Source organism: Dicentrarchus labrax, unplaced genomic scaffold (assembly GCF_905237075.1).
Source record: "Dicentrarchus labrax unplaced genomic scaffold, dlabrax2021, whole genome shotgun sequence".
In the NCBI taxonomy this organism is placed as follows: domain Eukaryota; kingdom Metazoa; phylum Chordata; class Actinopteri; family Moronidae; genus Dicentrarchus; species Dicentrarchus labrax.
This window is the reverse complement of record NW_026136720.1, coordinates 7962872-7990171: the sequence shown is the minus strand read 5'-3', so window position 1 is coordinate 7990171 and position 27300 is coordinate 7962872. Positions and strand designations below refer to the sequence as shown.

The 27300-nt window shown below is 43.7% G+C and overlaps 1 protein-coding gene across 2 annotated transcripts in view; it reads right to left on the bottom strand.

Annotated features, from left to right (window-relative positions):
- Positions 1–1782: 1782 nt before the first annotated feature.
- rassf7a (Ras association domain family member 7a) overlaps positions 1783–27300 on the bottom strand; it is a 34127-nt gene continuing 8609 nt past the window's right edge. The window contains exons 1-6 of one of the 2 annotated variants that reach the window (XM_051383585.1): positions 22504–22906; positions 8041–8244; positions 6200–7128; positions 3819–3993; positions 3614–3721; positions 1783–2086 (exon numbers count right to left, since the gene is read on the bottom strand). In XM_051383585.1, coding sequence (XP_051239545.1) covers positions 2055–2086; positions 3614–3721; positions 3819–3993; positions 6200–7128; positions 8041–8143 — 1347 coding nt within the window. In that variant the 5' untranslated portion in view covers positions 8144–8244; positions 22504–22906 and the 3' untranslated portion in view covers positions 1783–2054. Of the gene's footprint in view, positions 2087–3613; positions 3722–3818; positions 3994–6199; positions 7129–8040; positions 8245–22503; positions 22907–27300 lie in introns of those variants that run through there. The other variant, XM_051383586.1, reaches the window with a different exon arrangement.

The following is a 27300-nucleotide window of genomic DNA, read 5'->3' as shown; positions in this document are numbered from 1 at the left end:
ATAATGACTCATTGTGACACAGAGGAATAGATAAGTGCAGTATGTCAGACTCATTAACTTGTGGCCCCATTCATCATCATAATGTGGACGTGCAGATGCTCACTCTCATCCACCTCGAGGAAGTTCTTTCCCAGACACCCGGTTCCCTGTCATGAATACGCATCGATCAGTTTTCATCCAAAAGCGCTCAAACGTCCAGCTTTTCATCCGAAACCTTCCACAGTAGATTTGGATGGGGGTCATGTGGAGTGCCATTGTATGAGCAAAATTAATTCCCTCAGCGTGGTGTCCTGAAACATCATCATAATCTGTTAATGTCCTGTTTATGAGATTGGACTCCTCTGGGTTTAGATATGAAATGGGTTAGGTTGGATATTTTTCACTCTGCATGGAGGATAATGGGGGAAAAATTACTTTTTTTCCCTCCTCTGCGTCACATGATCACATGACCTTGCATTGAATACTCTATTATTTTTAAAATGTAGAAGGTGTGAAATACAAAGAGAAAGCCTTTAGGTGTGCGTGCAGTATCCTTCACGTCCACAGATAGGCGTCAGTGTTGCCCCATGCTGTGGGCTTGTCCAGACAGTGGGAACTAAACAAGGATTTGGAGCTTATCTAACCCCTGCCAAGCCAGACAGCTCTAAATCTTCTCAGTAAAATCCAATTCTACATAATTAATCATAATATCTATCTCCTTACTTCAAAACACGTGGTCAAGCCTCGACAACACTGGCGTAAAGGGGAATTGACTGATTAAAAATATATGTATATTTGATGCTCTGTTGAAGTTTCTAATATCCCTTCATGTACATGTGGACGTGGAAAGAAAACACATGCATGCTTAGGATTGTACCTGGCAAGTGTCAGCAGATGAGAGTATTAATAGAAATCCACAGGGTTTCAGTCAGGGGTTAGCCAGAGCGCTAGGAAAGCTAAAGTCCCTCACTGTGTGTGACAGCCAGTATGTTTACTCTCCCGGGTAAACAAACAGGAAAGGGGTGGAGGACAAAAGTGTTGTGCAAAAGCCAGCCCATAGTCGGGCTACTGTGTGTTTACCATATTACGCCAGGCTGATTTTTATCAAGAACAACAGAATATAACAAAACAATGAGGCGTTTTGTTGTCAGTAATTTAAGGATAAGCAGAACACACATGGACTCAGAGGGGTAAAGTCCACAATTTTCTGCTATCAGATGTTCTCTGGTGGTAAGAGGAAGAGGCAGTTCATTATACTCATAGCATGAATATACAAGGAACTTCAAAAAACCATTGACAAGATACATTAACAACTAAGTGAATTACTAGCTCGGCTTCTCAAATGCTCACAAGAATGCCGTGCCCTTGTGCCTTTGTGGTCAAGTCTTGTAGATATAGTCCATTACATCATCTAGAACAGCAGCCGCTGTGATGCCGGGATGTTTGCCACATTTCCCTCCGCTCCCAAGGATGCACTTTGTGAACTTTCAACCAGCCACCTGTGAATACTGGCTTTAAAATGCCCTGAAATGATCATGCATCATAGGGCCCACTGTACCACAAGCAATGAGGAGAGAGCATGCATATTTCAGTGGCTATAATATATTCATATTGCATTTCACATAGGAGCTTCGTGGCCCTGTAATTTTTAGAAAGTGTACGCTGGTGTGTTAATTATTTACTGCAGGGTATTCCAGATGCACTGCACCTCCTCTCCTTGTTACAGTAATTACAAGGATGATTATAATACAATGTGATTCCAAAAACAGGGTATTAAGAAAAAAACAAGCACTCAACAAATGATTATCTAAAACACAATGCACATTTTTATTATATTTAAATACATAGTAATAGTAATAATTGCTCTAGGTAAAAGGTTTCTAAATTATTTTACATTTCATACAGATACTTTGCAGTGTTTACAGTAGCAAAACTCTGTAAATATATTTGTCTTAAGTATATACAGTATGTATATCATGATTAAATAATGACAAGAGTTACAAAGAAAGGGGTTAAATAGGCGGTGACGGTGACACAACAGTGAACAAGTTTCCCTTGGCCCTGTGGTCCATGTTTTATCTCCATGACGACTCTCTGGATGTCAGGACTGCAAGACACACAAAAATAAGTGGGGATGATGATCCCTTTGTTTGGAAAACATTTTTCAGCTAAGACACAGCAGGAGAGACCTGCAATCAAGATATTCACTCATGCCTATGAGAAGCCAACACAAGACCAATTACGGGCTAATTCCTTTACCCCGTAGAGGTTGTGGACTATGAAGTCTTGTGGTCAAAGTAGCATTTTGGGACAGAATTGGTTTCAAGCATGTTTCTTTAACAGACACTGAGCTGGTCTGTAGTTTCCGAAGCAAGAAGCAGCTGTATAATCCCACAAAGGAAACGCCACACTGTAGACGGTTAGGAGAGAGTGCACACTCAAACACTTTGACCTGACAGCATAACAGCATTTTATTATATGCCTCTCTAAGTGCTATGATAAGTAAATATTGGTTTAGGTGGTTTGGATGGTAATATCACTGAAAATGACAGCTTCCCTTGTTCGCTTGCTGTTTGTCATTAGGATCGAAAGCTTATCCTAAATCTACAGTACACTGAGGCACATTGCAAGTTATGACAGGTCAAATGTTAGGTGTGATGACAGCAAAAGAACCAGGCGCATCCATCCCAATAGAGGAAAAGAAAAGTATTTTAACAAACCATGGCCCTGTGGCACTACTTTTGAAATGTATCCCTTCTTTTAGCATGGTGCCCAACAAAAATAGACTGGCAAAAGCTATAAGCTCCCAAAATAAGTTGCACTGACTTCCAGCAGAGCAGAAAGAGAACAGAGAGATACATTTCTTTGTAGGCAAATAAGGGCCATGGCTTCACACAGGAGGAGAATGGGACAGTGCAATACATTTTGCAGAGCCCTCCGTGAAAGGCTCTTACTCTTTGGAAGTCAAGCGTCACCAAAATACAAGGCATTGTATAGATACACCCCACTCACATATAAATAGTATCCATACATAAAAGGCAAACTGAAATGACAGTGGTCTCATATCTTTCCATGTTGCAGTATAAAAAACCAGCGCTACAATCAGAGTTACGTGGAGATACGGTGAAAAGCAGCTGTTGGTAGACGATTGTTGACTGGAGGGTGGGAAGGCCACTCTGTATTACAGAGGGGGGGAATTAGGAGCAAGTTCCCAGGTGCATTAAAGTATAACGAAAGCAGCTACTGTTAGTCCAGAAGCAAACAGTAAGAGGGCAGGAGGGCGGGGAGTAGAGACAACATGAAAGGATAGACAAACCAAGAGAATTAAAGTCTACAGGGATATGTGAGAAAAATGGACAGGAATCAGCAGAAGACTGAGAGTGCAGAAGAGAAGTCTTTCAGCCTTTAAAGGTAGAGCAGAGGGAAGAGCTACTGAGAAGAAGCAAAGATCTCCACCATACAGACGCTTCCACTACCCAACACCAAAAAACGGCAGCTGTAGCCTTAAACCCAATCAAGCTGGGGTAGAAAGTTTGGGGGCAAGGGGCTCTGGGGGACCAGGGGATGGGCAGGGCAGGAGAGGAGCAGAGCAGGATGGACTTGGGAAGCAGCAGGGGGTCTCACACATACACACCCTCTGGGTTGAGACTGGATACTAGAGGGTTTTGTAGGTTGCGTGGATGTCCCAGGAACTGTTTGGCAGTGGGACGAGGCGGTGATTCCACTGGAGCCACACCGTGGCCTGACAGGTAGAGAGAAATACGTTAGTCATTTGACTTTCACAGCCGAGCATATCATTTTGAGTTTGTAGTTTTTAAAATTCCTCTTTGTTTCCATACCTCCATTACTGTATCCATCCTGCAGAAGATGGGCCAGTTCTAACTGCTCCAGTTGCTCTTGAAGCTCTGTGCGTGAGTGGGTGTGTGCTGGCAGGACACCTGTCTGTTGAATAAACTGCTGCAGGTTACACTGCCTCAGCTCCTTATTCAACTCCTCCAGCTCCTCCTGTTTGGCCTGAGATGGAAAAGAACATGGATCAGTGAGGAATGAACAGTAGGATGACTGAGCTCACACCAGTCAGTGCTGATTCACTGAACACTGACACCTTGTTTGCCTGTAAACTAAAGTGGGTGCAGCATTATTAAAAAATGGGATGACCTAATGCATGTTATTCAGTAAATGATTCTCTTCTGCATTATTTCAATGATAACCAAACTTACAGCATATTTTATTAATGTCTTTATAAGACAGGACTGCTTTATTTGCCTTAGGTCACATTTCTGCAACTGTAAATGACAAGCATTTTTATACCATAAGGGGGCAGCAGAGTCTACAAGTCTAGTCTCAAGTTACTGATGGAGACTATCACCTATCAGCCATCATCATCATACCATTCAGTTGATGAATCATGAAAACTCCAACAACTACCATAAGCATTTGTCTGATTCCAGCAGACTGAAGCCATACTTACAGATGGACACATAACAATGGTCATATGCCTGTTGCTTTTAAAAGTTATCATAACTGACCAGATGTCAGTGGGAGAGATATTCATCAGCTCCCCATTATTGAAAACTTGAGGTTCAGAGATCCTCCATCGAGACAGTGGCATCACCTTTGGGCCCACAGATTAAACTGTGATCCACACAGGCCAGTCAATCAGTCTTAATCGACCATCTATTTGTGCTTAATCAATGTGTCTGCACACAGTGCAGGAAACAGCAGCGGTATGCTATAGCCCCCAACCCTAGCACCTGCTTGTGTGTGTATACGTGTAATTGATGTTGGACTGAGGCAGACTGCTGAAGGCAGTTCACACCTGCAGGTCTGCCTCCATTAGCCTAATGACAGGAACGCTGTGCTCATCAGCACCAACGCTTAAACACTCGGCTGGCAGCCTCGGCCAATCAGCTGACTGATGACTGACACAGCCAGACACACACACATTCCCATTACTACAGATAGAGCCTAATTATACTGTATCATGTTACCAGTGTTAACATGTCGTCGTCACATCAGTAAATAAAAGCATCTAATTTCTTCCAGGCGATAACTGCCTGGGTGGCAAAAAGCCTTTGTGGTTATTTTCGGATTATACACTCTTGCAGTACAGGTTATGACACGGTGGTACAAATGATACCACTATGTATGAAAAAACAAAAGCCTAATACCTCTGTTCTGCAGCAGGATGCTTTGCTTTCTATATAATTGTCAAATAGATCATGACACAGTCCCTCTCTGTTCCATCAATCAGGCACTAAATCTGTTGAGTTCACCCCCAGAGTCAGACACATCCCCACGAGGATGACTGAGTGATGACTCAAATGAGCCTATTGTTATGTTTTAATCAATTTTGCAGCCAGATTGCTATTTATTATTTGGAGCCAAGTGGATTGGCAATGAGACACAACAGTCTTTCAGTGTGGATGGTTCTTGGCTAATGAAGACATGAAAACACTAAACTAAGAAATGTTTTCAGTGACAAAATGGACAAAAAAATAAATAAAAAACATCATCCACCCTACTACAGTAAAAGAGGAATTTAATTTTCTTCACTTCCCTGGCTGGAACTAGTCTGAATGAGCACCATGAAGCAGATACCCGAGTCCTGTTTCATGTGGATTATGAGGAAACTCGAGTTTCACTTCGAACTGGGTTAAGCTTTTATTGATACAGCCGTGTCTATGACAACAACCCACAGTAAACAAACAATAACACCACAAACTACCATAAGTTGAGGCCGAGTGGATCCAATAAAAGGGGCTTTTGTTCTACAATCCTCTTTAATCTCTTTTTCCATAGACAGGGTACAAGAAAATGTAGATACTGGCAATGTAATATAAACACCATTAGTAACCACGCGTTCAGAACATGCATACAAGCTGATACCGGCCAAACCAGTTCAGCTAGACTCTAAATAGGACAATAAAACATTTTCATACAAGTTAGGATACGAGTATACAGTGTTCATGTCATCGCAATTCCTTGAATAATTATTTATATATCAAAATACCACAATAAATCATTTTCATTCAGTTTTCCTTTTCCTTTTTATGAGTGTCTCTGCACTGTTGTTTGTCTGCTGCAGTTTGCAGGTAGGAGAGGGATACAGTTTTACAGTATAGCTAAAAGAGGGTCTGTGCTACACCCCTCAAATCACCACACATGGGCCGATGTGGATTTACAGCCCTTTTTCCAGAACCGTGACCTCTCTCCTTACCTGCAGCAGAGACTCTGCCTTCCCCAGAGCCTTGTCAGTCTCAGATAGCTTCTCCTCCAGATCTGTGCTGTGATTCTCCTGGCTCCAGAGCTCTGCCTTCACGGCTTCGAGGGACTCCTCGGGTTTGTTGGTTTTCCTTTCCGCCTGGCTTTCTCGCTGGATCTCTTGCTCCAGCTGATCCGAGCGAACAGAGAACTCGTGGAGCCGCCGTCCACATTCGTCTAGCGTGGCATGGAGCTCGCCCAGCTTCCTCCTCATTCCTCGCTCCTTCTCCACCTCTGCCTGGAGCTCCTCCTCCCAGTATTGCTCGTGGGCAAGCTCGGCCTGGTTCCGCCGCACAACCTGCTCCAGAGTGTCCATCTCTTCTTGCAAGCGAGCATCAGAAACCGGTGAAGGGCATGGAGATGGGTAGGGGCGCTCCAAGGTATGCGACTCCCTCTCTAGGGCTTCTAATTGGGCCTCAAAAGCCCTCAGTCTCTCCTGTTGCTGGAGAACCTTCCTAAAGACCTCCTCTTTGGATGGGCCTATAGGTGGTGAGGGAGAGGGGGATGGCATATGAGGGGATACAGGGCTGGGAGAAGGGGAGGGAGAGGCTCTTTGCTCCGGAGAGTCCCGAGGAGACCTCTTAAACTGTTTGACTTTGGATCTAGGAGAGGTGGATGGCCCCAGGTTAAAGGTGAGTGCTTTCTTAGGCTGGCTGCGTTTGGAAGGCTCTGGCTCAGGATGCTTGGGCAGAGGAAGGGGAGTTGCTCTATCTTGTTTTGAGTTCGGTCCATCACTGCTGCTAGGGCCAGTACGGCGCAGGAAGAACTGAACTTCACTGCCATGTTGGCCTAACTTAGCCAAGGACTCCAGAGGCCTCTCTGTGGCCAACAGCTGCCTCTCTGTGTCTCTAAGACGCTGGATCAGAACATAACGACCCGTCTGACCTGGGGACAGAGAGAGACTCAGAGTGAGTACAGAGAAATACATCTAGAAACTGAAAAATAACACAGCCTACCTAACCTAAAACACCGCCATATCAAATTGAAGAAACTGAAATTAGGTTTTTATAAAAGCTTGTACTACATAAGTCAGTCGTGACTACTGATGAGTTACTTGTTAAAGAACTTTCCTCTCTTTCAGTGTACTTAAACAAGTTGGTTTGACTACTCCCACTGCTTCTATGCAAGTAATGCAAGTGAGCAAATGACATCAAATGCATTATGATGATGCCGATACCTCTAAATCTCTGCCTCTAAGGACTGGAATAAAAGGCTTCTGCGTAAGACTCACACAACATGTAAAAAATGTTCAAATAAACTGAAGTTTCCACAAGGACCTTGAAATTAGGACAAACCCTCCCTAATGACTTGGCAGGCAGCTCACTCATGGAAGGAGGAGAGTGCTAAATCTGGAGTTATGTTGTTCAACGCTGTTGCAGCGTATGGCTTGAGTGAAGCCGGAGGATACAGGGACAGATAGCCGGCTCAAATCCAAACTGACCCCCTGACAGTCCAGCAGAGTACTTGATTTGGGTCAGTGGAGAATGAAAAGGTGAGTGCAGAACCAGATCGCTGCAACGCAAGTGTGTACAAGTACATGTTTTGTCTGCTTCAAATTCTCTTTGTAGGGCTCTTAACTAGTCACTTAAAGGACCTGTGTGTAGGATTTAGTGACACCAGCAGATTGCAACCATTCGAATACCATGCAGCCTTAAGTTAAAAACTCATTGGACCTTTAAGGCCTTTAGACAAACTGTCAAGCAGAAGAAAAAAGGTGCCAAGTAACCATGTAAAAAGGTGCCATGTTTTCACAACATGAAGACATGATGATTTTACAGCAGTCTGAGTGATACTCACCAATGGCTTGGGCCAGAGCAATGACCACATCCTGGCAGGACGTCTCCTCAGACAGACCGCATACAACCCGCACCACTCCGTCCACCCACACTTTGAGCTCCATCTGGGATCAGGCAGGACAGGGTGAACGGTAAGATGGTCTTTAAAACAGATCACTTCTGCTTGGGTTGACTCAACACTGCATGACACTGCGTGGCAATGACTCTGAAAGACAAGAACAGAGAAACATGTTAGAGACGTGTTGATATGATTGATGATTAATCCGATTTTTGTGAATGTAGAAACAATGGAGAGCTCTGGGGGGGGGTAACAAAAAAGACAACAACAATCTGATGGCTTCACTGAGCTGTGGATCATGATGTAATCTTCCCCCAACATATGACACAACTTGTTGCTAACCTAAATAAACCACATTGGAAGCGGCCCTTAACATAGCACCCTCATTTGTATGCCACTTTGTTGAAATACCAGTCTCTACACCAAACAGGACTGACGTCAAAAACGTGCTGTGCTGAGAGCATCATTGAATTGTAAATTTCAAGACCAGCAGCAGCCGAAGGGTAGAGCAGTGTAGCATTTTGTTAAGTTTCTAGTGGTTAGTTAAGGGCCCCGGCAGTATCTTGTGGACCTGGGAGCATAAATGCCAATCTGTAACCCAATTAAACGCTTCGTTGCCCTCCTTCAAAGCCGTTATGATAGCTTACTGCCGAGGGGAACGGACAGGGAAAGTAGAGCAACTCAAGTGTGTCTATGTTTGGGAGAGGGTGTTTGTGTGGGTAGAAATACACAGAATCATGGCAGGAGAGACAGGAGTGTGTGTGTGTGTGTCCCTCAGTTTGATCCTCCTCAGCAGGACCAGAACTGGGTCTCATCAGACTTCAGAGAGCAGATCAGCAGGTAGCCCAACACACGTCTGGGCAGCAGGTTTAACCTAAATGATTATCGTTATGTTCAGTCCTCACTCTCTCTGTCTGTGCTGTGTTACAGCTAAGCTTCAAAACAAGGTAATAAAACACAGCAGTGCTCATAAAAAGCGAAATGCCTCAGGCAGCGGTAGGATTATCTATTGAACTTGGCACAGTAAATGAAACTTTGTAGCCTAGGTGGGTAAAAAGACAACTCTTCACCCACAGTCAGACAGATGGTGTTCTCTTTCTGTCTGTCTCTCCAGTTCTCAATGGGAGGTGTTCAATACTGAGCCCCACCATTATCTTGCCCCTCATTCAGTGTCTGGCTCTGCTCCACTGCCTGCCTATAGGGAGCTGCTTTGGAGGAATGCACTGACTTCATCTGCCAGCCGGAAGAATTCCTGCTTTTCTTAACAAAGCCCTCACCCCGCCCTCCTCTGCTGCTGACCTGGCTGCCCCGCACCACCACTACTTCTCCGCTGTTTGGATGCCAAACATGAACTCTGCTGGGGAGCAACAGCCTATCTGATGTGGCAACAACATCACACAGTACAGCTCAACATGACACACCACATACAGGGAAGGAATGACAGACACAGCTCCAGAGATTGAACCAGCAGAACGAGATCACAGGAAACAAGCAGGAGATAGAGACGGATGATCACATGTGGTAGAAATTCTTTTGAACCAATGCGAGCGAGGTGATTTCATCTGGAAAGAAACTTGATAAGAAAGGGGGAGTGCTTTGAAACTCAAATACCACAAATTTCACCACAGCAGTCAATATTTTTCCTTGAGAGGACGCTGTGTTGCAATACATAATTAACTCTAACTGGTTGAATCACAGAGTGAATAGACAATCATTTACTTTAGCTGTTTGGCTTTTTTTTTTTAATATGGAGAGGTGAACAGGAAGACACATTTTAAAAAAAACCTCGGAGCCGTGTGAAGATGAATGCTACCTTACGGGCCTGAATCAAAACTTTACCTTGGAGTGACCTGTAAGAAAACTGCATAGGTAGGGAAACTGGGTCAAACCTGTCTGGAGATGCACTTTTCACAACCTTGCAGACAGTACCTAACACAAATGCTTCTATATCTGTACAGGATTTCTATGTACCATAACAATCTCGTTAAATGAGAACACAAACACACAAACATCTCCCAGCTAAGAATGTCACTCTCCCATGATGCTAAGTTCTTGTCCCTCCTGGCTGGTGAAATGTGATAATCTGCACTAACAGGAAACAAACAGGCCTGTGAGTCTCAGGTTGCCGTCTATTCTCTTTGTCACAGGCACAACAGTGCTGAGAACCAGACATCCGCCTGACCCAGCTCCTTTTCACAGCACAGCTCCGGAGTCCTGTGTCTGTTCTCACTGAAATACAGGTGGGGGAGAAGCACCTTTACGCTGTTTGTGAAATGTAATCTTGTGAAGCATACCATCAGCATAGGCTCTGAACAACAATGATCGGGGGCTGAAATAATGTTCGAAATCTTGCAGAAGGCAAACAGCCTGTCAATCAACGCATTCGCTATCCAAGGAAGGGGACTCAAAGCTTAACATAGAATGTTTGGTTTCAGAGGCGATATGCAAATGCTGTCGACATAACACGGGCTGCAGACTGCTTTGCACATGTTCAGAGTCACCACACACACACACACACACACACACACACACACACACACACACACACACAAGCTACTAAAGTTATCTAGAAGTCATAATTTTCTCCACATGACAGCCACTCACACCCCTCCAAAAGGAAAAACACACCCAAACTCCCACTTTTACTTTCACCCCTAGCCCCACCCAAACAACAGGGCACAGTTTAAGCTGAAACTCTGAGCTACGGCCTGTCACTTGTTTTCTCGGAGGACGAAATCAAGAACCTCACATTGGAGGTAATCAACAAATTGAAGCAATCAAAAAATATCCCACTCCAGGGCTCAGACACATGCACATCAATAAAAAAAGTCACTTGAGGATCTTTACATGAATAAAAGAAAAAAGAAAAAGTCACACTGTATGATGAAAGGGAGAGAAAGAGAGACAGTGAGGAAGACAGACAGCGAGAAAATGGGAAAGGAAGAGAATAAATGTGGGGGAAAAAAGTGACAGATAGACAGATAAAAGAGGGAGAAAGAAAAGAGCAGTGATTGGAGCCATGTGCCATTCCCTCTCTCCCCTCTCATCATCCCTCACCCATCCAGCTAACCCGCTTTGCGTCTTTCATCACCCTGTCTGTCCCTCGGTCTGTCTCTCTTCAATAACAGCCTCCCGGCTCCTTGCAGAAATCGACTCAAGGCAGAAGTGGTTAGCATCACAGCACTGCAGACACGCCGGGCATGATTTGGCTCGTCTGTGTGCCACTCCGTGTGAGCAACAGTGTCGGGGTGTGAATTGACGGGCCCTTTTGGACAAGCAGGTCACAGAGAAGTGTCCGTATGCCAGAAAATACAGCTGTTTACTCATGAAACACAGGCTTAAGAATGAACATTTGTGGATTTAGACTTTTTTTTTTTTCCTTTTTGGACCCCCACTTAATGACTAGTATTCTTGCAGCTGGAAAGACACACCCATAGCCCTTTGCAAATGTTTGAACAATTAATTTATGTTAGTCATATCCAGTATTGGGAAATGTGGAAGAGAGTCAAGCTTATCAGAAAAATTCCAAGCTAGGTTATAAATGTACTGTAGCTTCTCAGCACCTAAACCCTTAGGCTACATCAACAGTATGCTTACTGGGCGTGTAATGCGTCACCGCGTGTGTGTGCGGGTGAAGTACAGAACACTCTGTTATGCTAGTGCAATGGTCAAAGGTCGGGTAGCATGTCAGAAAGTACAAGCTTGTATGTGTGAGTGTGTTTGCGAGCAGACATGCCATTTGGGCCTATCTTTATGTGAGGTTGCTCTGGCTCAGAGTGATTACTGTGCTATCTCTGCAGCAACAGAAGTCCAAGGAACAATGGCAGGAGTAAAGGGCAGTGAGTGTACATCACACGGTGCCTCAGATCTGAATGACAGAAAGATACACAAACGCGCACATATACAACAAGTGTATACAAACAGTCATCCCTATCAGCATTGACAGAAAAAATAAGACCCTGTCCCCGGCTGGTTAAAGTGTACATAATAGGTTAGACGTTACAGTTGGAGGACAATGAACAGTGCTGGGAGAAGCCCTCTGTGCCACTCTGGTCCAGGTTGGCAGAGACACACAAACACTCAAAGAGCCAGTAACACGCTGGCACCAAGCAGCCTGGTCTCATCTGTACTGTAGAGACACTATTGTTGTTCTGGTTCCACACTCAGCAGACAGTGTTGCCTCTTTTGTGGCCTCTGGCATCGCTGGGTCGTCTGCCTTGCCTCGCCAGCTTTTACTGTCATTCTGCCGTGTACACATGTTAACACTGATAAAACTAATAAAAGGGAAAACACAGAGTCTCTTTTGTCTTCCCTCGCCTCCTGTTTTGCATTCCTTATTCCTCCTCCCCCCCATCTCTGTCATTCAGTGTTACGGTCTACCAAGTGAGCATGGTTTATGTGCTTAAAAAGACTGATGAGACCAAAAACAAACAGAAAAGTCCACAACATGCCCGTAGTTGAGAGCAACTGGTGGAAAATTATCCTTTTGCTTCAGCAATTAGAACTGGGTCTCTGTGGAAATCTGGTGATGAACCACATGGGTATTCTCTGTCACTTCTTCATTACACAGCAAGAAGAAAAAAAATCTGGGTATTGCGTGCTAGTACAGTTGCTACACAAACACACACAAAACGCACACACAAACAATAACTGGAATCATACTGTTCCTTGCAGGACTCTTGACTGGCTTTTATAAATATATATAAATACATAAAATGCATATAAACACCTTATCTGGCTTAAAGTATTATCATTGTAAACACTTCAATTTGGACAGAAGTATTCAGGTGGTGCTGGAAGCAACTAGCTGGGTGAAAAAAAAAACCCATATCAAGCAGTCACAGCCCCAGGGCTTAGGAAAGCTCTCCTACATAGCACTTTAATGAACAAAGCTTTTTATGACTGTCAGTTTGTTTGTTATAGTTCCCATTCTCTTCTCTTGCACCTGCAATGGCCTTTTTTTCATCGCAATTTGCATGCTTCGCCAGTATTTCCACAAATTATTGCTCGGCTCTTTAACGTCTAATCTTAAAAGATCAGACGTCTTTCTAAAAGTAAAAGTTGCCTCAAGGATTGAACTGTGCTTAATCCCTGTACAAAACATCTGTGCAAGCTAGGACCAACTTAGTCCTCGGGCAAATACAGTAGATATTTGCGGAGATGCTTTACGTTACGTAATAACACTGACAGGCCTAGCCTAGCTTTATGTCTTTGTCTGCTTATGACTGTATCTCCAATCGACAGATCTTCTTCCAGATCTGCCATAAAGAAAGCGATGCTTTCTAAAATTCTCCAGAAGCCACCGGTAGCTCCCAAATCACCGTAACTCCCACGTAGAAGCCATTATCAGCAGGGCTCCAGTGCCTGCGGTCTGAGAGCAGGGAGTGGTCGACTGGGCATGTCAGGAAACGAGATCCAAGATCTGAGGGCTTCTATTGGGCTATATTAAAACTTAATAACTCTCCAATGTAGACACTCCTCCCATGCAGGAAATAATTGGCTTTTATAGCATGTGAAGGTAGTAAAATGTAGGAAAAATAATAGAATCAGAGCTGGATGGTGCAGTTTGTCTGGGCGGTGTTAACATCTAACAGCAGTCCATTCACTCCATGTGCACAACTTCTTTAATGAGAAAACAGGGTTACGTCGGTGTTTGTTTGCGCTGCCATGATAACATTTCATTTGTATGCAGGCATTAGTGTATACATGTGTGTAAAATTGTGTATTTTACTATGACACTAACTGTGTTGTTTCTTCTTCCTCACAGTACGCGGGCCAGGCTGTAGCAGGCTCTCCAGACACACTGCTTGTTAATTAGACTGAACGGTTGCCTGGTTTCCTGCTAACGGAGCTTCACTGGTGCTTCAACACACCTGATGAATAATGCATTTTTTCACAGCACATTAATTTAGCAAATATTTCTCAGAAAAAAATATCCAAACGCTTGTGACCGACCAGCTCTCTGAAAATCACCCCCGTCCGTCTGTGTTTCTCCTCTATTGACATGCTAATGACTCAGCACAAAGGAATCAGAAACACTAATAAGCTTTAGTCGTCATACTTGCATACAGGGATCTGTCGCTGCAGCCTTCAGCTTTCTCCGTTATAATGATTGGCTTGTCCAAGTGTGAAATACCAATGAGAGTGGATCAGTGGTTCATTAATACAGGGGACACCTCTGCCTCTGAAGTCAAGGGCAAATATGGGCCATGGTAGCTAGTATTTACAAAAACTTGCGAGCTGGAACCCCATATCAGCTGGGAAAATGGGCTCTGAGCTGTTTGATCCCATGTACAGACACTGAACATACAAGCTGTGTAATCGCTGTGCATGTAATTGATGGTTGAGGAGGGTTTAAAAGGGTTGAGGTCAACTACTCCAGTTGATCTGAAGCAGGCCTCGACACGGACAGAGTCTGGCCATCACCTGTGGCTGTCACTACCACTACAGTCACACTGTGTAAAACAGCACTTAGTGTGAAATCTCAGTCATCATGAATCACCAATAGCACTCACACAGGCAGATGGTAACCTGGCCTGAACCACAAGAGAGACGGAAAGGAAGAAGGTATGAGAGATTCAAATTTAAATTCTTAAAAAATGCATAGATTTGTTTTTGTTCTTCTACTTTAGAAATATATATAACCCTGGCACACTTCTGAATTTCACTGAAAGGCAATAAGGTACACTCCCCTGAGCTTGTGGCCTCAACAGTTTACACAACCCTGGCCACAATAAAACACTACTACATTATTCATCTCGCCAAGTGAAAGACTTACTCATACCTGGTTTGGCAGAAGTCATTCACTTGTTTGCTTCAACCCCGGAAACCGAGCGGAGGTGAGTACATTAGAGACCAGGAATTTGTTCGTGCTGACTCATGGATCCGCCCACAGAGCCAGCAGCTAATGGTGAGAATGATTAAATGCAGGATTGCACATAGCCTGTGCAAGGGCAGGGCTGGCCTCCACTGAGAGCTCGGCTCAGGATGAGTGGCTTGGCTGCCTGCAGGCTGAGCCCTGCGAGCACAGGAGTTTGTATTGTTGGGTTAGCCAGGGAAGAAGGCTCTCAGACTGCTGATGGGCACCCATGTGTAATTATATACTCCCGACCTGACTCAGCAATGCTTGCCAGGGAAGGAGGACATCGCTCTGTTCCCAGCAAACCTCACACACTAGGTAAGACATACACGAACGTATGCATACAGCGAGATAGACATTCAGTTATCACACGGCCAAAATAATACATTACATAACTAAAAGACAGACGGCAGACAGGCTGACTCTAACTAAATGATGATGCTTAATTTGGGACTAAAGCAACATGCAACGGTAGAAGTGAACCCACTAATTTAAAGGACGCAATTTACATGAGTAGCCTTAAATTTACCAACACATGCTATTTATAGTTGAGTTTTTTTGCAGGTGCATGTGCGGGCGCACCACTCACACTTCCTGCGTGCGTGCATCAATGTGTCATTGAGGAGTCAGCAATGCCTTGGCCTCCAGTGTCACAGGTTTGAAGCTAAACTCATTAGTAATTTAAAGGTCGCTTCTATGTCTGCTCATATCAATTATTCACCCCACTTTTTTGTTTTCTTTTTTGACATCTTACATTCTTGAAGCACAATCCAAAATAAGGCCTCAAATGGGTTCAGTCCAAGCCAACTGAATCTAATTTAATTCATCCAGTTGAAACTCCTTTCGACTGTGGAGGTATTGAAGGAACTGACTATTTTGTCAGTGACTGAGACTGTTGGTCTTTCATCATACTTTAAATTTCATGCAATCCATGATGCAATGTGTACTTCCCAGTCCTTGTCTAAGCTGAAGGGAATATTGCCATTAGCATGCCCAAGGAAACAAATATAATATAGTGTGTTGCAAGAGAGCTCAAAGCCACAAACCTACTTTATGTAATCTACACACAGCTCAGTCTGTCACATTATGTGCTACAGTGGAGGATCTATTTCCAGAAATGGAATATAATAGTTATATTTCTACGGTAGCCCAGAACGGACAAACCAAACACTGGCTCTAGATAGGGATTTGTCGCGATTTCTGGCAAGTTTCATAGCCACTATAGTTTCTCCTACAAGCTTGGAAGGTGAGCAGTATTTAGTTGAATGCAATCTTTAACTTCACTGCTAGATGCCACTAAATCTTACACACTGGTCCTTTAAATTCACTCTTAGGTAAGGCAGTTATCAATCCAGGACACACCAGGTGCAAATTCTTGTGCAGGGTTGGAACGGTAATATTACAACAAAAATATATGACTCCAACGTCAAGAAAACACTGAGCCCTCTCCTGTACGAATGTTTTCACAGATGAAAGGGAAGAATTCCATCCAGTTTCCTCCCAAGACATCAATCTTAGGTCACAGACATTACACGGGCAGTTCACAAACTACTACTACAGCTAATGCAATCCATTCACTACCGGTTTTGATTATATTCAACTTTGAAACTGAAAGCCAGAATTCCTGGCTGTGACATTCTTTGAACAACTGCCAGGAAGTTTAAGAGAAAGCCACAGGCTGTGCAGATTAACATGTTATTCCATCACTAAAGGACAGTCTGCTATGCAAAACATCTCATCTCATAGCCTCCCAATATTTACCTAGGGAGTTCCAACATACCTAGCCCTTGGAGAGAAGGACACAGGTAAACACAGCCATGGAGAGAGAGAAACAGAGAGTCAGCGTGTGTGTGTGCATGCGTGTGTGTGTGTGTGTGTGTGTGTGTGTGTAGACCTTCAGGTAACCTGTCGCAGCAGCACTGTATGAAATCCTGCCACACACAGATAAGATGTTGTTTTTAGATACTATAAAGGAGATTCATTCCACAAAAATGCTTTGGTGTGTGCCGGGATAATACCGGGGGTTGGAACAGACAAGCACTGTGGAATGTACAATACGTCATAAAATTATGTTTTGACTTAAGCCAATAATGAACCTTTTGTATTGTGAACACATTTCCTGCCATTCCAAATCACATGGTTCATCTGTAGATAGGATTTTATAGTCATATTCTGAATAAACAACATCTTATAAGTGAAACATCTTATTGGAACAAAGACTGGAGCTGAGCTAACAGGCTAATTCATGCAAAAATATAAATAACTCTCAGAGATAAGAAAGAAAAAGAAAAAAAAGATGTAAAATAATTGAACATGTATAAGGAGGAACAGAGGGACTTCCAACCAAAGGTGGTCAAGCAGAGTGCATCTTGTCCCTACAGGCATGGAGGAGATTTTTTGAGTATTTCATTTTACAAAGCATGAAGGTCGAGAGGTTCATTAACAAAGAGTAATTAAGGCATCGACGGGATGCTACCACTGGAACGTGGTGTTAGATGCATTAACACAATCATTAGCATGATTTTATTTGCCTCCATGGCTGGATGTTGTTTAAATTTGACTACATTAATGCCAATAGCATACGATGACCTGGGTTTTGACAATAATAACACAACTCTTTTTTAATATTAAATGTTGGCACAAGCAGCCATACAGGAAGTTCCACTAAATAAAATAGTTTAAAATGATGATCTGACCAGACACTTGATAAAGCTTTAACAGCTAGAGAGTTTTTCATACACAGTTCTTGCTCAGTACCACTAAAATACTTGTGTAAGTGTTGATACCCAGCCATAGATGCACCCGTTTAAAATACACAGAAAGTAAAGGGTGGAATCTGTTTATGTTGCATGTGGAAGGATTAGGGTGGGCCTCTAAATAAGCCTGATTTATAGTTTGATGGCAAGGTGTCACACACGACTCTCTCTCCCTGTCATTACTCTGAGGAGGCGTAACGATCACGCCTATCAGAGCAGTGGGGGGAAGATGTGTGGACAGTCAAGATGAGTAAGGAAAAGGTAGGAGGGCAGATTTACGGCTGATTCTCAGTATGCTAGGAGAGTACCTTTGGGACTAAGACGTATATCTGTCCGAGGTGCCCCCTTCACTTCACAGAAAGCTGCCTTTCACCCCTCTGACTCAAGATCACCGGGGTGATCTTTGGCATGGATACGCATGCATATACACACAGCTTAATACTGACAAGGCGGCTGTTGTTGAATTTATATACGAGAAGATAAGTCGGCTACCCCTCGGGAATGACAAAGAGAGAGGAGGGGGAGGAGTGGCGAAGGGGAGGCCTGACAAGGAGGCATAACACTGAATGTTTGTTAAAGGGGGTATGTCCAACAGAAGGCAGAAATACACAACGAAACTGACCAAACAATTATCCAGGCTGGTTTCAAAGATATGATAACGGAGGCCTTGTTGTTAAGGAACTGTTTCATGAAGCAAGCTTACCACATTACCTTGATAACTTTGCTATGTAAGAACCTGGAGCAGCCTGTGTTCCACATTTAAAAAGGGGGGCCATGTTTTGCTCTGCCAAGCTACCCAGGCAACTCGGTAAACCTGCATCTTGGCACAGGGCCCAGGTCTGAGTCAAACATTGCACCTAAAACCACAGACAAGAATGAAACCTGACACTGAGAATATGGCTTGTCTCTTCATCTCTATGGAAGAAAAAAAAGTGTCCACTTTGGCAGAGATTCCCCTCTGAAAGAGGGTGCTCTGAGTATATTCCTTGTACATACTGAGAAACTGACAGAATGAAGACGCATGTGACAGTTCACCAGTGTTTGCTGAAAGATTTACTACTACCTACATTCAGAGTCACAAGCTCAACTAATTTTGCTCATCTTGAAGTTCCCAAATAAACTTCAACACCCATCATGTCTTGGTCTTACATCTGCATTCAAAACAAGGCAGCATGTAAAATGATAATAACTAAATGCTGTACCTTATGGAAGAGTTGTATTGTTTTTATCTTCACGTAAATAAGTAAATGATCGCATTCCAGATTTTTGCCTACGTGCGCTTCTGCACACCACTGTGGGTTTTGTGTGCCAGCGGCTGCCATCTACCCATGAGCAACATTTGCTTGTTTTGCTTCTAATGTGCTTGATCAAACACATCTACATTCAATGACAAGTCCAACGTCAAGCCTCTCAGCGTGAGGGACGAATCTGTCAAATCCACCTGCCTCTCTCCTCTCCCGTCGGTTGATTTAGTATCTCCAGGCCCTGAGGCAGACATTTTTTTCTTTCTTGCTGGCGTCTTGACCCCCTCCTTAGCCCTGTCCGGGGCCCTTGGCTGAGGCACCATGTTATTTACTGCCCAGAGAGCGCTGTGTGCAGAGAGTCAACACGGCAAGCCTGGTTGAGCAAGGGAGCAACCTGCTGCTCACTCTCACACACGCATCCGCTGATGTGCACAAATACACACACGGTCACATGACCATCCCAAGGGGCTGGCAGAGATGTTTACCGCGCTACAATCACTACACCCCGGGAGAAATGAGAGCCATGGACAGGGACAAACAGATGCAGACGTCCATAAGCCCAGCAACTATAACCTGCTAGGAGTTTCGAACTGCTACAAAAGACCAGGAAATGGGAAGCTATGGGTTTGATGACGTGACAGAGCAAACAACCACACGCAAAGTTCACCCTGACAGGACATGACAGCATTCACTCAGGTGAACATGTCCTTAGGTGGACTAAGCTCTGTGAGGACAAACGGAGAGTAGGTGGCTTAATCTAACCTCTGACCTGCACATGTTGGATGAATGAAGAGATTCAGGCTATGGATGTGTGTGCAGCTCAATGACCTAAAAATATGGACTGAGAGCAAAAACAAGGACAACGGCTTGCAGTTGGTAATAAACCATTCACTTAGGGACACATTTCGCAAACATCATGATCCACATGATCCACCTGAGATCAGAAGACTTATACACTTGTTTCTGATCAGTCCAGAAATGTCTGCAGTGTTACAACACAAAAATGTGTTTTAAGGTGCTTTTGAAGGGTTCATGTCTTAAGATCTAAAAGCAGAAGCACAGAGAAATTCCATCTCCAAATCCCCTCCTTCCTCTCAGTAATTATAGCCTCCCAGCTGACAAACTACAGGTCTGTTGTGTTTGTCTTTGCCTCCTCACATACAACAGGTGAAGTAAGGCTTTTATATGCTGGACTGAATGCCAGTTTCTTACTGGTTCTGCTAGCCAAATACATATTATCCTTCCTGGAGCAAAGAAAAAAAAAAACACCTAGGGAGTGAAGGAGGAACAGTCCCATTTCTTTTCTAAATGTACTGCCCAGAACATTTCATAAGGAAGATGGATATTTTCTTTGCATCACTGAGAACTCGTACAAGCACCCTGCACAAGCAGAATGTTCCCCGTTATGAAATCCTGTGGGAAAGGTTTGCCATGGTAAACTTGGTGAGGATGATATATTTAGAGGACTACAGATGATTTGATAAATTGAAAACTGGGTTGACTTTGGATTGGAAACAGGGGTGTGAGGGAGGATGAGGGAGTGGGGTGTGAGGGATGTGAATGTGATGCTAGGAGGACTGGATCAATCTTTTATCACTGCAGTGTGCTTTCATCCCTAATGGATCCGACATGAGCAGAGCACAGCACTACCTTCCGTCACATTGCACAGGCAAGGGAAAGGACGCACTGAAAAAGAACAAGAGGGAGCGAGCGAGGTAGGCAGAGCAACACATGAGAAAGAAAGACAGCTACAGAGAGTGAGGGAGGGAGAAAGTGGTTCAAACCACCTTCCCCAGAAAAAATTCACAACCCCCGAAACATGCAAACACGTTATTTCACCGAGGTGCTGTCATAGCATTTCCAATTACCTCTGGCCCTGAGTGCATCTGCAGGAGTTTGGAAACACTCCTGATAAGGACGGTGAGAAATTAAGTCACTTCACAGCATGAAGAATGACTATGAAAATTCCCATCAAGAATCCCAAGAGACATCTAGGTGTACATGGGTGGACTTGCTTTCCTTTCCAATGTGAGCTGAGTGACAATCAGACACACTGACAGAGACAGACAGACAGACAGACTATTCTAGAAGAAGAGGGGAGTCCATCTGTGTATTCGAGCAGTGAAAGAGCAGTAAAAATAACATTGCAGTGAACAAGGCGAGACGACTCTCAGAGGACACTCTGCTCTCTCCATGCTGAACAGGCTCATTCATGTGATAGAAAATAAGAAATATCTAGGCAGTGAAGGAGACACAAAGGGAACGAGGGGGAAAAGCAGTGCTTACTAAACAAGGCTCAGAAGAAAGCTGAAAGTTTTATAATGCGTTCAGACTACTGGCAACCACATCATTATCCTGCCATCTGATAGTGGCTCTAGGTATAATATCTCAGTGCTTCAAAGAGAGGGGACGTTTAGCAGTACATTATATCATCATGTCTCTCTGCTGTCCATCAACTAACTGAAGCAAGAACAGTCAACTTTCTACACTAAACAGCTTCCAGGTAATAAATACGAAATACTTAAGACAACGGGTTTCTCAAGGAGCTTGTGGAATGCTGAGGCAGTATCAGCACCGTGACTCAGGGATGTCCATTTAGTTCTTCCCCCTACGACCATCTGTTATAATGACATTATCTCTGTGGAACCAAGTTCACTGTGTGAAACACACAAACAGAGATAACACGTGAGGTATAAACTGTGCAACTCCAACAGTCAGTCAGGGGGAAAAAAATAATCACCTCCCTTGGGCTTGAGGGGGGGTTCCAATCGATGGCTCTGATTGGATAACAAATACAGCCTGCTAATGAGTTCGAAGTTCCACTATCTGACACACACCACGCTGGGAAATGTTAAATAAGACACTAGCCATGCATAATGATGAGTCAATGTTTAAAAAGGCTTAGAGTGGTTTGGTGCATTAGACTTGCACAGTCTTGGCAGTTGAGATGTGTAGCACGTTAACAGTTAACTGCGGTAGGAACATGGAGCGAGTGAGCTGAACTCTGCCCATGCCCTCCATAAATTAATCTTTAATCCTACAGTGGTAAAAGGAGCAGCAGCCTGTGTGACGGGAGACCTGTGTAAGAGATAGCGTGCACTTGTCTTCCAGCACGGTAAATGCTTGTACACAAAAACATGCACATGCACTCTCTGACTCACACTGGGAGTACTCCAAAAACACAAAAAAACCCACAAAAAAAGTGAAAAAACAGAAGTGAAGTTTCACCCAAACAGGTTTGAGTCCTTTTTTTTTCCTCTCGGAGGAATACTTTGGTGACGGGTCTAGTGTCAACAGGTACATGTGAAGACACAGCTCAGCTCACCAAAGACATAACACAAGATTCTCTTTGTTTCTCTGCTTACAACAAATATACACACAAGCTTACACATATTAATAATAACAGCTCTCTTTACATGCAGGTTGGAACATACGGCAAAGCCATCGGCAGATCGGCTGACTTCACAGAAACTTTGCAACACTGGCAATTCATTCAAACAGACATGGACACGTTGAAACAATCTCTGAAAGAAGCCTTTACACTCACCAAGTGAGGATTTTATCCTTGTCTTCAGTGTCTTTATTTCCTCCGTCTGTTTGTATTCTCCCCCTCTATTTTCCTCACACAGTGAAATCCCTTACTTCTGACGGAGCAGCAGAGCCGGTTGTGCCGCTGGTGTGTGTGTGTGCGAGGCAGCGAGTGACTGTGGGGTGTGCGCGAGGAGCGTGCCAGTCCAGCGGAGGTGAGAGGCAGTCAGACGTGGTCGCGGAGAGATTTAAAGGATGTCGTGACTCCTCCGCTCTATCTTGCTGTCTTCTCCTCGCTTGCTGGCTCAGGAATGCACTTCTCCTGGGTGTCCTCACCACAGCTAAGATCTGACTGCTAGAGTTCGCTCTCTCTCCCTGTCTACACCCCTCCTCCTTCTCTCTGTGTCTCTCACCCACACAGAAACACACCCTCCCAGTCACTCCTCTCTCTCTCTCTCTCTCCCTCTCCCTCTCTCTCTCTCTCTCTCCCTTTCCCTCCCCACCCTTTCTTGCTGTGCTGACAGATCAGGTACCTCCCCCCTTTCAGGTAGTTGAAAGCGTGTTTTCGGCTTTGTCGTTCTCTCTGTATCAATTTTCTCAAGTTATTCTCTTTGTATTCTACATTCCCCAACGACGTAAGAAAACTCAGAGATAAGAGCAGAATGAACTCGAAACTCTTTGCATGCTTGAGTATTTACATATGAGTCTCTACTGTTTGTACAATCTATAACCTGAGGCACTAGACATCCACACTCTGGCCTCCAGTCCCGAGAACAGCTGATTACACAAATGAGTCTGTCAGGTGATTTTCTCTTCCTTTTCCTGGAATGAGGTCATAGTCCGCAAGACCAGGTGCAATTGGAAAGACTGTGTGTGCGTGTGTGTGTGTGTCCATGTTTGAGTTGGACAACGCCCTGTGGGAAAATGAGAGAATGACGTAACCTAAATCTGACCACTCTGGTCCAGAGATAGAAACACAGGTACAAAACAAAAGGCCTAATCAACTATAGAAACTGCTCGACATTCATTTGTGAAACTTTGCCACAGTCCTGAACTGTGCTTCTATCTCCACGGCCCCCTCCCAAACAAACACAGACAGAGCAAAGACATGCGTGACCAATGGGTCGAGCAGAATGTGTGGGAGCCCCTCAGCAGGAGCCAACCCCTTTATTTTTTTTTACCAACACCTCTCCTCTCTCTATCATCACATCTCCCTGAATCTTAAATTCGAACCGTCATTAGTCTCTTTTTCTTTTCTCCCCCCCCACCCACACCCACACCCACACCCACACACACAAACACACACACACCCCCCGACACACACACCCCCAAACCTGAAACTAAAGACTGGCCACTGAAGATGGACCCGATACCATACAGACCTCTGTAAAAAAAAAAGTCAGACTACTGTCCCTTTTGACAGCCTATGAAACAGAATAATTTAGACCTAAACTTAAATAGATTAACCTGCAGACTATTTGCATATTATGATGAATATTATGAATAAGCAAGTAAACGGCTGCTGTTATCAGCTGTTACTGTAAGATTACAGTGCATCCACTGGACTAGGTGTACAAAGAATATGCTCATGGATAACACAAACTATGATAAAGCCTTTAAAAAAAAGGCACAGGCAGGCATGTTTAATAAAGTTATTATAGCCCATCCGACACTTTTAAAGGTGATGCCGATGTCAATATTTGAGAGTTTCAAAATCAACATTTGTTTTCTTTTTACATTATTAGACATGTTGTTTTTTTTTAAAGAACACAGTGACCAAAAAATAAAAAAATACAATAAAAATAAAAAATAACTTGTCAGTGCTCTCTGGTGGATAAACTATTTTATTGTTATCTGTATTGATTCCTTGGTATTCTCACACAGAAACTAATCACCCCTGTCATTTCACAGCATGTTTGACTTTGTACCTCTTTAACCCAAATTTACACCTCTTTCTGCTCAATTTGCCATTTGTGCTGCAACCATGGCTACTACATTTCTCAGAATGTTTTACTTAGCTTATTTTATTATTTTTATTTTTTATTAAAATATATTTAGTTAAATTGATTATCTTTTTGCCAGACCATTGGATAATAAATACTGAAACAAATGCTTGTCAGAGTTCCAATTGAAATAGTTAGACAGAAAAGTCAAAAGTCAGACCACAGGCAAAAGAAAACATGATGCCAGTTTCAAAATCCGGTTTCAATGGCAGTATCACTAATGCCCAAAACTATTGTAGTTGTGGAACTCAGACGTTATGATTCAGTAGCAGCAAGCCATCGACAATACCTACTTCATCCATGTGTTTACTTTGCCTTTATCTGACGTCAGACTGTTATCTGAACACACTAATGAGGACATGCAGTCACAGCGCCTAATAACCAGTGTGCACATTGTATAAAGCAGATGTTCCAAAAATAGATGTCTTGGATTAATTGCATTAATTTGACGAATTAAATCATGCAAACAAAAGACCACAGTGAAGAACGCTGTAGCTTTTAACCAGGCTGAGTCACAAAGGCCCGCAGAGAGCCAGTTCACATCTAAGTGAACTGTTTCACTGTTCTGTCTATAAAGCAAAGCTTTTGGCACATCTAAGAGCTGTGTTGTCTGACAAATCACCTAAACCACACTCTAGAATATAAGTGGGGGGGACAGCCTCCTGAGGCATTGCTTAGGTACTAAAGGCCACAGTGAGAAAAGGCTGAGGTGCCAGGGAGGAGTGACATTTTAAAAGCAGCAGAGAAGTAAGTACACTTTTTGCACCCTGACCCTTCAGTGGGTCATATGCTTGCCCATAATCAGACCCACACCAAGTTCATTTTAGGGCTGTTTGACATGACTAAGCAAAGATTGACAGGTGGTGAGTCCTCCTTATTGGTTTGATAGACTGACGACAGAGAGACAACAGGACTGAAATCAGAGTGGTGACTAAGAGTAATTTGATGTGGAGGATTATCAGTCCAAAGTCTCCCAGACCTCTATGACACCCTCAAGGCATTCCTCAAGGCACCTCCCACTGCTGTGCCTCCCTCATCCCACCCTCCCCTGTCAAACCCCACATATCATCCCTTTTTTTCTGTGTGACTCAAGCATTCTTGCAACCCCCTTTCCTCCTCATCCTCCCCCTCCCCCTGCATTCAGCAAAGAAGCTAAAGAAAGAAAACAATGATGAGACCTCAAAATCTTACAAACCTGCGCTTTAAGAAGAAATCCTTCCCCATTTTGTACATCTTTACTGTCTTTCCCCATTGCACGGGGTGAAAATGCACTCAACTCCATACTCTACATAGCTATTTAACTGCTTTCAGTCACCACCCACTACTAAGTTCATACCTCAACAAGTGATAGTAGGTATAAATCTGACCAAAGAGTGGCGAGCCAGCGATAACTCAGCTCAGAGGAGACAGGGAGGTGGCCCTCGGGCTGAGAAATAGACTGGTTGGGTCTGGCATCAGTTCAATAGGTTCTGTGGCGGGGAGAAGAGTGAGGGGAATACATGCTGATAGTGTCTTTGTTGGCCATTATTCACCAAGAATGAATAGCATTAAGTTGCTGCTATGGCTCACCCCTTCCCGTCTTCCCTGTTGAAACCCCCCAACCCCTTCTTCTCTTTCTATTTATTCAGCCTTTCACTAAAAACAGCCTTCAACAGGTGGACAACAGACCGGTCAAGACTAAAGCCTGGACAGTGAATGGAATGGGAGCAGACTACGTTAGCTCTATTTTCAGAAGCCCAAACAAGTTACAAAATCCTGAACTTGTGTTGACATCGGTTTTCGTACTCATGGCAAGCAACACAAGGTAGTAATGCTCTGTTTGTGCCAAACACGCCTATGTATAGCATTGCTGTCTCATTATGGTCAGGCCGATGTTGTTGCTAAAGTAGTGTAGCTATGTCTTGTGTATCATTATGACAGGCGAGATGGCTTTTACCAGCAAAGGTAATTGCACTGTTGAGATGTAAATATAGCACATCCCACACCAAGAACAGACAAAGACTTTTGTTTTCTTCCCAGAAACCTGGCTCGGAAGATGATTCATATTTTGGAAGCAAATGTCACTATATCTCTTTACAAATAACAATGGCTGTATTGAAAACACACTGCCAAGGTGAACCCGAGGATAAGGAGTACAAAGTGAAAATGACAGGAAGAGAGGGTCACTTGTAACAACATATACACTGCTGGTAAACAAACTTTGCATAGGATAGAAAAGAAGACAGAAAAAAAACATAAAGCCTTATTATTTTTTTCCTTTCTGAGCGCTCTTCAGATTGCACTAATGAAGCACATAAGAGAATCTCAATTGGCTTTTAGCAGCTTCCAAGTTGTCAGAACTTTGGCTGCACTCCTGCAACCTTTTTCCATCGTCTCTTTTCTCCCCTTTTATCTAGAACCAGTCCGGACTGGCTCACCATTATTCAGAAAACACTGCTGCCTCTCACATGACCTCGTGTTGCATTTTAGGGGCTATATGACAAAACTATTTTTAGTCGTGAAGTACATTTGGACCTAAATCATAAGCTGCGGCATTGTCCCTCACTCTTTAAGTGACCATGTTGGATGTAGTTATCTAGTGCTTCAAAATGTCTCATCCTCTTCCTCCATTTCCTCTAGCTAATCCAGTTTGTTTTCATCCTAATTCTGGATGTATAGTTATTCTTTGTCTCCTGAGATAAAGCTGTATCATTAGTGTCACACTGTGCTGCTTGGTGTTGTTTGTACAGCCAGCCTGACTGACTGACTTGACCTAGACCACTTTACCCCATTTAGGGGGATATGGCGTCGACTAGGGATGCAACAATACCCGA